Source organism: Mus caroli, unplaced genomic scaffold, assembly GCF_978045245.1.
Source record: "Mus caroli unplaced genomic scaffold, Mus_caroli_1 scaffold_16, whole genome shotgun sequence".
NCBI classification, from domain to species: Eukaryota; Metazoa; Chordata; class Mammalia; order Rodentia; family Muridae; genus Mus; species Mus caroli.
Window position 1 is genome coordinate 38,219,998 of NW_028227271.1, and position 12,184 is coordinate 38,232,181.

The 12,184-nt window shown below is 38.9% G+C and overlaps 1 protein-coding gene across 3 annotated transcripts in view; it reads right to left on the reverse strand.

Annotated features, from left to right (window-relative positions):
- The window catches only part of Efr3a (EFR3 homolog A), an 86,228-nt gene that overhangs the window by 34,077 nt on the left and 39,967 nt on the right, over nt 1-12,184 (reverse strand). For all 3 annotated transcript variants that reach the window (XM_021182859.3, XM_085831344.1, XM_085831345.1), the window contains exons 5-7: nt 11,269-11,390; nt 6,087-6,236; nt 2,849-2,986 (exon numbers count right to left, since the gene is read on the reverse strand). In XM_021182859.3, the coding sequence (XP_021038518.1) occupies nt 2,849-2,986; nt 6,087-6,236; nt 11,269-11,390 (410 nt within the window). The remainder of the gene's footprint in view (nt 1-2,848; nt 2,987-6,086; nt 6,237-11,268; nt 11,391-12,184) is intronic.

A 12,184-nucleotide genomic window follows, 5' to 3' on the forward strand; every position in this document is an offset into this window, starting at 1 on the left:
GCATGTCCCTCATCTATCTGGTGTTATTCTTCATATATTCTATTACGTAGTAGCTTACTTGTAGACAATTTTTAGCATCTAGTTAACTAATTAAATAGTTTATAAAAACATAAGGCAAGACCCTATTGATGAAGATAACGCATACTTGTCAATAAACATGGGGAATTCAAGCTGGTATATAACTAGAAGCTTCATTACTACTGACTAGTATTCAAGGTACTCTGTGCATTAGCAGAGGAGAAAGGTACTCATCATCATCACCTATCTACACACCCTGAGGCCTGCAAGAGGGAGTTACGTGGAAGATACACTGGTGTAATATAGGCACAAACACTATAGGCATAAACAACAACCTCTTGCCTCAATTTAACACCCACTCTCTGGTTTGGAACCCATACCTGATACTCCTAAAGTGGACAAGAACCTGAAACTAGAAATGCCATGGGTCTAGGGGAAAGCCTACTACTATTATCCTGCTAAAAGAACAGCAATAAAATGATTGCCAGTGGCATACTGCTATACTCAGAGATCAGTACCTCACTCAACCTACATTAGAGCAACTTCTTACAGCAGATGGGATTGAACAGAGACCCACAATTGGAAAATGTTCAGAAAACAAGAGACTTTAGAGCACTCACTCCTAAATGAGATGTCTTCAACAAACTATTCCCCTCAAGTCTCAGGGGTCTGTGCAGAAGGGAAGGAAGAAAGGAGTTTAGAGCTAGAAGTGATGGATGACTCAACATGGGATTGCAAGCTTGTACAACCACTCTGGAAATCAGTCTGGCGGTTCCTCAGAAAATTGGACATAGTACTACCGGAGGATCCAGCAATACCTCTTCTGGGCATATATCCAGAAGATGTCCCAACTGGTAAGAAGGACACATGCTCCACTATGTTCATAGCAGCCCTATTTATAATAGCCAGAAGCTGGAAAGAACCCAGATGCCCCTCAACAGAGGAATGGATACAGAAATTATGGTACATTTACACAATGGAGTACTACTCAGCTATTAAAAAGAATGAATTTATGAAATTCCTAGGCAAATGGATGGACCTGGAGGGCATCATCTTGAGTGAAATAACACAATCACAAAAGAACTCACACAATATGTATTCACTGATAAGTGGATATTAGCCCAAAACTTAGGATACCCAAGATATAAGATACAATTTGCTAAACGCATGAAACTCAAGAAGAATGAAGACCAAAGTGTGGACACTGTGCCCCTTCTTAGAATTGGGAACAAAACACCCATGGGGTGCTATGGGGTTCTTTTGGGATAGCATTGGAAATGTAATTGAGGAAAATATGTAATAAAAAATATTAAAAATTAAAAAAAAGAAAAAAAAAAAAGAATTGTCTTCAGACACAGGGAAACCAGGTCTTCCAGATGGACAGGACTGATATACATATGAACTCAAAGATTGTGGCAACAGCATGTAGAGGATCTATAAATGTTGAACCCAAATGAGGTCCCAGCACTGAGTGGGGGATGTAGAAACAGGGCTCCATCCTTAACAAAGATGCTCTGCAGTTTTCTCCAATGGAGTCTCACTGGGAATGTCAAACCACACTCTAGGATAGAACCAATGCATATTTGACTGACTAGCACAAAACAAATAATGGTATTTTTGTAGACTTTTAGTTTCACTTTGCTTTGTTTTGTTGGTGGTGGTTTTTTTTCTTTTTTTTTTTTTTTTGTCTCATTCTTTTGCTTGTTTTGATTTTTGTGGTAGTTTTTTGCTTTGTTTTAAAAGAAAGATAAGGAAGATAAAATTGGGTGGACAGGAAGAGAGGAAAGATCTGAGTTGTTGAGGGAAGGTTAAAAACATGATCAAAATATATAGTATGAAAAACATTGTAATTTAAAAAGGTGGGGGGAAGACAAAAGCCTAGTTTAAATTCTTCGACTCAAGTATAGTAGTTAATGTGGTAAAGTTGGCCTTGTATCTAACTAGCCTAAATTTTTTTTTTTGGCCTAAATTTTTGGGCATACGTCAATATAATCTGCCTTACTATATTTAACACAATTTGGTTACTTTTTAGTAGTATTTCTGTAAGGCTACTGTGATAGGGAAGAGGGAAGACCACAAGTTATTTTGAAGAGGTGATGATACTCTTGATTTTTAGTATGGTTTTGCTACTTAATAATTCTTGTATTTGAAGGTTAACTCTGAAACTTGAGGTAAAAATGCCTGCCCCCCCCCCCAGTAAGAATTCTAGACGTTACATGGAAAATATTCTGCATACGCTATGTTCACTATAGCCAGAGGGTGAAGAGGAGATGGTGCTGAATTGTAACAAAGAAGAGATCAGCAAAACCACCCAGTAATTATACAGGATATCAGAGTACACTGATCTATCATGCTATGATGGGATTAGGAGCACAAGACCTGGAAGGCCTGCCTGCAGGATACTGATTATGCAGAGAAATTTACTGCATAAGAGCCTGGAAGACACCATGTAAGGATCAGTGAGGTCTTCAATATTCTTATCTTGATTAGACTCTGAGTAAAATAGGAGTTTATTCAGAAAAGTCAACAGAATCTTAAGCTCCTAGTAAAGGCAGAAAGAAAATGTAAGATTTAGCTCTACAGGAGGGTGCTAGGTTCAATTTGAAGAAAAAAAGAAATAGAGAGGGAAGAAGGGAGGGCAGCAATGTGCATCACATGCTGGTGACACTGCCTAATTTCTCACTCCACATAAGTATTTCAAGGGATATAAGGAGATATGCATGGTAAAGTGATGTAGTACATGGTATTCATACTTAAAGGAAACAAACAAACACATAATGGATGCCCATTGCGACCTTCACGGATAACTAGAAAAATAGCAAGTACTCACGCAAAAACTGGCCTAACAGCATTATTCATATTCCCAAAAGTTGCTCGGCCCAGCAGTTCTCTGAAACAGCTCTCTGCCAGCACTGCAGGGTTCTCTTCTTTGTCAGCTGCAGAGGGGGAAGAAGGTGGGCCTAGGCGACTGAAAAAGAAATAAAAAAGGCCAATGCAAAAAAAAGTCTATTTTAGTTCTAAAGGGTAAACAATAAACTTTACTTCTCAGAAATGTTAAAAAATATTTGTTTTTGTTTTATCCCCAAATAAAATTAAAGCTTAACTCAAAAGTTAATTCATGAACTTAGCATCCTCAGAGCTAAGCATACAATCTTTCCAGTAGGTAGGAACTTGTTTCTAATAGGATGTCCTTTATGCCAGTAAAACACTCAGAGGCTGGGTGTGGTGGCATTCACCTTTAACCCCAGCAGGAAGTTCTCTGAGTTCAAGGCCAACTTGGTAAGTGAGACCCTGTCTCAAAAATAAAGCAGCAGAATGTAGCAGCTCCTATCTCACTTTCATAGACAGTATCAACATCCACACCAGTACAGATCTGAGTGAGTACAGGCCCACCCCCTACGTAACTATAGCTGCGACAAATGAAAAGAGCTGAAGAATATATCCAAATAGAATCCAAGAATTAAAAATGAAAAAAATTAAACCAATGAGAATAGTTGCATATAGAGACTTTTCAGTAGAAAGTATGTTTTGTCTGCATCTTGGGACATACTTTTATGCTTTTTTTGCAACATATTTATTGTAACAACAATAAAAAAATATACATCTGTTGCACTAGGATTACACCAGAAACATACAACTTATGATGCGGCACCCATAGTCTCTGCTTCATTTGTCTTTCTTTTCCTTTTATTGAAAATGGTTTGTTTCCTCTCACACAATATTCCTTGACTATGTTTCCCTCCCTGTACTCCTTCCAGCTCCTCCCTACCTCCTGTCCCATCAGGATCCACCACCTTTCTGTCTGTCTCTCAGAAAACAAACAGGCTTCTAAGGGAGAATAATAAATAAAATATAATAAGATAAAACAAAAACTAACACATTGGAACTGGACAAAAGAAACAAAAAGAAAAAGGCACAAGAAACAGAAACCCACTCATGTGCAAATTCAGTAATCCCATAAAAACACTAAACTGGAAGCCACAATCCACATGCATAGGACCTGCAGGGGAAAAAGAGAGAATAGATGATAGACAGATAGATAGAAAAAAATTAATAAAATGGGAAGAAGTGTGAAGAGCATTATAAGACAAATAACCTCCAAAGGTGCTACTGAGCTCACTTTCTATTGGCCATCTACTGCTGGGCGTGGGGCCTGCTCTTTTAAGAGTAGTTTGTGTCCCCAGTGTTCCTTCTAGCTTACTTATGATAGCATCAGGTCTCATTGGAAAACAGGCCCCTGACTAGCTAGAGATCTTTATATAGTAAATATTTCAGATAGGAAAATCTTAAGCCTTAGCTATAGCACTAAAAATAAGAAAAATACAGAAGGTTCTAGAATATATCCCACTTTTAGGGAGGATTACAAAGCTAGAGATAGTCACATCCGGGGCTTAAAAATCAATCCTTCCTGAAGTTGGCATTAACCAGAATATATATTATTCCATCTGTGTTAGCATAAAATTATCAACTGCTCCTCATTTCCAAATCCATTTTGATGCTGTGCATTCCTCTTCCAAGAGCAGGAACCATAGGCATAACTGGATAATTCTATTTTAGCTACTGAATAACATCCTTCCTGCATAAGTAACATGGGGGATTGCACGCTTCTGGCCTAGAGAAGCTGGGTAACATTCAAAATGCCAAGTGCACCTGAGCACTGTGGGGGTAAGAAGAAATCCAGCATATACCCAAAAGTAGTGTGTCATTTCAGATATCTTAGAGATATTGATTAGAAACCAACCATGCCTGATTTTTAGTTTTTTGGGGTTTTTTTTGTTTTGTTTTTTTTAATCAGTGTTTCACTCTGCCACTGTAACAGAAGCTCTCTCATGAACTGGATGGGGTCAAATACAGAGACCCACAAATGGACAATGTCCAGAGTGAGATATCTTGGAACACTTAGTCCTAAATGGGATCTCTTCATCGAAGCCCTCTCTCAGGGCTCAGAGCTGAGCAGGTAAGTAAACACAAGCCACCACCCCTAACTCACTCTGCTGGTATAAAAACCACATGTAAGGGCAGGCTCGGGGCCCAGCAGGAGATGGCCAACACAAAATAAAGGCCATGGGATTTTGAGATGTTTTGTCTCATAATGCTTTGCTTCGGTATTTTTTTAATCACTGGTCTTTGTTTATATATTATGGTTTCTGATGTTGTATTTGTAGCTCTGTGTGTATATGTATGTGTTCCTCATGTTTTTCCTGTTTCTTTTCTTTTATTCTGGTTTTTGATTTGCCTGTTTTAGAGAGAGAGAGAGAGAGAGAGAGAGAGAGAGAGAGAGAGAGAGTAAGCATGGAGTCATATGAATGGGGAGGTGGAAAAGAGAGAATGAAAAAAAAATTGTGATCCAAATACACTACATAAAATTTTTTATTTCAGCAAAAAAGAAAATGCAGTGAATAGTAGTCATTATTATTTTATTTTGATTAGTTTTATATCCCTAAGAGAAAGCAGAGTAGATCTCTAAGGAAGAATAGAAGTTCAGCTATAATTTGTTTCTCATGGTTACAACTATAAGTAGTACTACATACTAAAATAATAATTTATTTTCCACTGTATATTTAAACAAATACACACACACGTATATATATCTAGCAAATAAAATTTTCATTTAAAAAATGTATTATTACCTTATTGATGCAGTATGCTTATGTGCCATATGTGCCTGTGATTAACAACTCTGATTAATATATTTCTAAAACGGTCCATACGTTTAAACCCCCTTAACTTTATGACATTATTACATACACAATGAGAGAAATCAAACATTCTTATTCTGGCAAGCACACGAACACATACACAATGCAATACAGCCTTCAGTATCTTTCTGAAAAGAGATTTTTATTTTTAATGTCATGTAAATGTCTGTGTGTGTGTGTGTGTGTATGTGTACGTGCATGAGAATGAAAGTGTCCATGGGGAGCAATGGATCTACTGAGAACTTTAGTTAAGGCAACTCCAAGCTGTCCAAACCAGGTACCTAGAAGAGAACTCTGGTCCTTTGCAAGCACAGTGTGCCCTTTTAAATACTGAACCATCTCTGCAGACTCAACTTCAGTATACAATACCTGTCAACTTCTTCTATCTTCTGCATGTTAAACAAAAGGGATGGAACAATCTTATCCATATGCTGTGGTTCCCAAATGGTAGCCCGAAGTTCATCATTAACTGTTTTTCGAACCACACCTTGAATGCCTCTTATTCCAGCAATGCGAATCCTATAAGGATGGGAAAAGAAAGACCCATGAAAACAGGTTATTTAAACAAGTCTGTTTATCTACCTAAAAGAATGTATGTTGATATTGCTCTCTCAACCGTAAAATATTTTAGAATTATATATAATATAGGTATGAAATTGAAATTTCAAAAGTCTAAGGTGGAAAGAGATATATTTAAAAAGGTGGTTTAGCCATCATCTTTATACATCAGTAAGTTTAAAGGCAGTAATCTACAGGAAGATTAGTACATGTAATATGTGTTAATAAAAAGCAGCCAAAAGCAAAGCTTTCTCTAACATTAGCTATTGTGAAGTCCCAGAGCCGAGCAAGGAGCTCCCAGCTCCTGGTGGCACTGTACTTCTATATACTCTGCCCATTGTTCCCTTAGAAAGAGAGCTTTCATCTTAAAGCTGTCTATAGACATGCTCACAGCACTGTGGTTCATCAGTGCTGCCCTAGCGTCCTATCACCACTCAGAAGCCCCAGCTTCCTCATGCCTTCATTCTCCTAGGGGAAAAAAAAAGACTGAAGAGAAGTGATGGAGTTTGCACAGACTGCAGATGGACAAAGTCTCAAGAAGAGTCAGCTGCCAGCCCATGTCTCTTACAAGGTACTGCTCAAATTACCTCCTTCTGTCCTACTCTCAATTCCTTCCTTCCTTTCCACCATCTGATTAGCAATTGGAATTCTGTTCTGCTCACCTAACACTGCTGTAACATATTTAAAGAAGAGAAAATGTTGAGAAGGAAGTGGTAATGTGTTACAAACCCATGGGGGTACAGTGAAAAATTCAAAAGCAACAGGTAGGGAGAATGGGGATGACAGGAATAAGACACCAACGGGAAATGGAATGGAAGATTTAAGACAACTTCTGCCTATTTCAAAGCTCTGCCTATACAGGCTTCTTTCTAAAGTACTGATCACAAGAGTGCAAATCTACCAGCACTACAGAGGGTGTCTGCTCTACATACCTGATGCTATTCCCTGGGAAGGAAGACAAGCACAAGTTATCGAAAGGACAGGAGCTTAAGTGGATCAGGAGACGGTGGTGACCTGTTGTAAGGCAGAGGGTGCATGCTGGTGACCATTATGAGCCACTTCAGCTACACAGCTAGCACCTAATCCAGCTCTAAGGCCTGTCCTGACCAGTATAATCTATCTAGTCTTGGTCCCCAAGACAATTTAGTTTCCACATGAATAAATTTGTATCATATATGCTTTAAGGGTGCTGTGAACAGTCGAGTGATAAGCTGAACAAGAACTTGCTCACAGTAAACAGTCAACAAGCGTTAGCTATTTGTGTGTCAGTCACTATAATACTGAGGACTTCTCTTATAGCTGCAGGTTCTTAGAGAAATTAGACTATGATGTATACATTTACAAGTATTAACTAGTTCTGTAAAGAAATACAAGAAAATCTTAATACAGCCACAAATGCTTTGGTGTACTTCCTGCAAGATCTGCTAGAGCAACGGTGTCACAAAGCTTGTGGGAGTGGCCAGCCAATGTCTGATCTGACTTAAGGTCCACTCTATGGGATGGAGCCCACACCCAATACTGCTTGAGTGACCAAGAACCTGAGACTACATACCTCAGGCACCTAAGATAAAACTTATGTAGTGATAAAGCCAAATGTAGTGATAAGATGATTCCCAATGCTATTCTGCTCTACCCGCAGACCAGCACCTTGTTCACCTAGCATCAGAGCAGCTTTCTCATGAAGCAGATGAGAACAAATAGAGAGACCACAGCCAGACATTATGGAAAGAGTGAAAGTCTTTAGAATAGTCAGCCTTAAATGTGATGTACCCATCAAATCCCTCCCCTCAAAGTTCAGAGAATCCCTGAGAAGAAGTGGAAAGAGTGTATAAGAGCCAGATGGGTAGAGGACACCAAGAAAACACGTCCCTCTAAATCAACTGAGCAAAGCGCAAATGACCTCAGAGACTCAAGCAGCAAGCATGGGGCCTGCATGGATCTACCCCAGGTCCTACACCTATGTATTTTGGCTTCCAGTGAGTCTCTTATTCTTGAGCCATCTCTTAGTCTCTTTTCCTTCTGTTGGTATATTTTGTACAACTTTGACATGTTTCTTCTTGTTTTAGTTTATATTTTAATTTATTTTTTAAAATGGATGGGCAGATAGGGGAGGTGCCCAAGAATCAACGGGGGTGTCCTTAGCTGTGACTCACAGCATTGGGGATAGGGAGCCTGGGGAGGCTGCCTCCTGTGGCCAGGCAGGAACCCCAGTGGAGGGATAGGAACACCAACCCATTCACAAAACTTTCGATCCAAAACTTATCTAGTCTACAAGAAGTGCAGGGATTGGGGATGGAACACAGAATGAGGGAGTAGCTAACAAATAACTACCCAACCCATCCCATGGGCAAGTACCAATCTCTGATGATTAATGATACTCTGTTTTGCTTACAAGACAGGAATGGCTGACATGGCTATCCTGAGAGTCCAGACCCACCAACTGACTCAGACAGATACAGACACCCACAGGGACTCTTATGGAAGAACAGAAGTAAGGATTGCAGTCCTAAAGGGACAGAGACTCCACAGGAAGACCACTAACCTGGACCCTTGGGGCTCTAAGAGACTGAACTACCAACCAAAGAATATACGTGGGCTGGGCCTAGGCCTTCCCTCATATATATAACAGATGTTCAGCTTGGTCTTCATTTGGGTCCTGAACAACTGGAGCAGATGCTATCCCAAAAGCTGTTGCTTGTATATAGGATATGTTCTTCTAGCTCGGCTGCCTTGTCTGGCCTCAGTGAGAGAGGAAGCACCTAGCCTCAGAGACTTGAAATGCTAGGGTTGGGGGATACGCAGGGGGGCCTCCACCTGCTCAGAGGAGAAGGGGAGGGGGGAAGGATTATGGGAGGGAGTAGTGAGCAGAATATAAAATGAATAAGTAAAAAACAAACAAAAATGGATGGATAGATGGATAAAAACCTAGCTACTAGGGTAAGGCTAACAAAAGAATTGTCACTGAGAAAATCCGTTTTCTCCAACAGAGTGTGACACCAAGTATAGCAACCCTTCCAGGACAGGAGTAGATGAACACCATATAATGGACTCCATAGTACAAGTCTGTGTGTGCGTGCACAAATGCCCATGCGCTCGAGATCCTACACATTTACATTTGTTTACAGTTGGTGAATTACTGCTTTATTTTGTATTCTTGGTTTGGTTTGGAGAAACATTATTGTACTGGGTTTTTATTTGTTTTTGAGAAAGAAACTAAAGTTGGGTGGATAGGGAAGGGAAGGAGAATAATTTCTAGACTCATCTCTGACTGTCCAAGCCTCAAGGTTCTGCAGGACTTGTATTTTACTAAAGTGTAAAAGGATAAAAAATAAGAATCTAAGTTGGAACCTGAAAAGAAATTTAAATAAACTGAAGAAAACTGAATTGACTTTTACTCAAGGAAAAAAAGTACAACTTGTATCTTCAAGCATTTTAATTGACACATTGTTTTAACAGTGATTCAAATGAAAACTTGGCAATTCCTAACTTCAGAAACTTGTGCTGATAAATGACCCCTAATTGGTCATCCATAAAAAAAAGACATATAAACAACATTAAATGGACTCAGCAGGTTGTATTTATAAATTTAAACACACACACACACAAACACACACACACACACACATGCACTCCCACACAAATATAAAGTAATCATAATTAAAGAAAAAAGAGGTCATGAACTTGATGGAAGATAGAAAAGGTTGGAGGGAAGAGAGGGGAGGAGAAATTATGCAAATACAGTAAAAAAAAAGTAATTCTAGTAGTATGTTCAAAATACAAGGTTTTCCACCAGGGGGCAATAAATAGTTAAAGATAAGGTCATGTTTGATTTATTCAAAAACATTTTCTTATATGATTAAAAACATTTTAAAATGTCTGTTAGGAAATAAAATTTTAGTAGTGATGAGGTGGCCAGGAAGGTTTAAGTCATTACAATATTTTTCTAAGACATCACATAGTGAATAAACGGCCTGGATTGTAATGAGGAGAAATTATAGTCAGGCCAGTCACATGGCAGAAAATGATTGTAAAGTCTCTCCTCAGCATCCTTTCTCCAGGGACCCATAAGTCTCACGCTTGCTTTCACTGTGTGTACCTGCTGGGGGTCTACCAAGTTCCAGTTAAAGTTCTGCACACTCTGAAGTAGTTCAGAGAAAATACACTGATTCTCCATTACTAATATAACCTCTGATTAGGTTAGCAGTAATGCTCACACTAATATTGTTTATCAGCATCATTTTGATTTTGATTTTTAACTCCACACCATTAGTCACTAGTCAAAGTGCTCAGTAATACAGCAGTGCTCAGAACAAAAACCCCTGGCCTCCTGTCCTGCTCTCTACCAAGAGAACAGGAAAGGGAAAAGGTTCGGAGTGGTGGTGCACACCTTTAATCCCAGCACTCAGGAAGCAGAGACAAGAGGATCTCTCTGAGCTCATGCCAGCCTCGTCTACAAAGCAAGGTCTAGAGTGACTAGGATGACAGAGAGAGGCCCTGTATCAACAAAACAAAAACAGAATAAAAATGAAAAGATAAGGAACAACCACAAGTAGCTAAGCAGTAGGTAAGAGGAGAGTGAGGCTAGTAATTAAGTCATCCAGGAGCGAACCCTGAGTGAAGTGAGGACAAAGCTGAGCACACTAGACTGAGAACACAGCTTCTGAATGGACTGAAGAGGGGCATGCCCAGAGTGATCCCAAGACAGCAAGCAGATCCATGTGCCTGGGCCAGACAGAAAGTAAGAGAAATGACAGGATAACAGGAACTGAAACAGGCAGGAGGATGTGGGTCCCTCTGGACGAGAATAAGGCCTCTGAATTTCAACCACTTTCACCTTGCAAATTCAGCTGAATACTGTATGTTCTAACAATGGAGGCTGTTTCATGAGCATCTCTCGTGCCTTTTGTAGTCACTATGAAGTAGAGCAGCACAATATTCAGTCAATTCTTGTATCAATCACTTAAGGTAAGTCATGAGGTAAAACAGTACATACTCAGTTCGTATTTCTGGATCACTATGACAGGAGTGACACATGGCACTGAATCGAGATACAAAGAAGTCATAACGTCTATGATAGGATGGTGTATCTTCTTCAATATTTGCAAATTTGACAAACTAAAAAACAAAAATAACAATACAAACAAAATACGTCACCTTTTAAAAGTGAATAAACACATTTAGCCACCTTATCTATTACACTAACAAGCAACATCCAAATAAGCAAATGGAACACATAAAACAACAAATACTGTATATGTACAAAGGGGATTTTGTAATAATTATCTTTTAGAAAACCAATACTACAGCTCTCTAAATAAAAAGTTTGCAACCTGACTGATTTTCTCTAAGACATTTACTTTTACACTTTTGTTTTTTGTATTTTTCAAATTTGCTATAATAAACACATCACTTTTAAAATAGAATAAAAAGGTAGAAACAAAACAAAAATGGACACTAAGGGGGATGTGAGGGGGATGTTGAAGAGGATAAACCTTAATTCTTTTGTTACTGAAAGTTATAAATACAAAGATAATCTAAGTAACTGTCTATGGCAGACAGCTTCTACTGCCCTTGCAGATATAAGAGTGGACATAAAATGTGAGGACACTCCAGAGGAGCTCTCCCAGTTCATGGAAGTCCTAATTCTGCAAACTGCAAGTTCTTTTGTGCTAATTTCTTAAGGTGGAAGACAACAGAGAAAGGTACATATGTCTAGCTCTTTCTTCTACATACTTATGCATGGGTATGAGAACTCATACACACATGCATACATCCCCACACATCATCATCATCATCATCATAATAATAATAATAATAGAAGAAGGAGGAGGAGAAGACAGAATAGGAGGAGGAGGAAAAAAACTTTATTTTATTATTTGGGAAACAGACATGTTTAAGAGATACCCTGA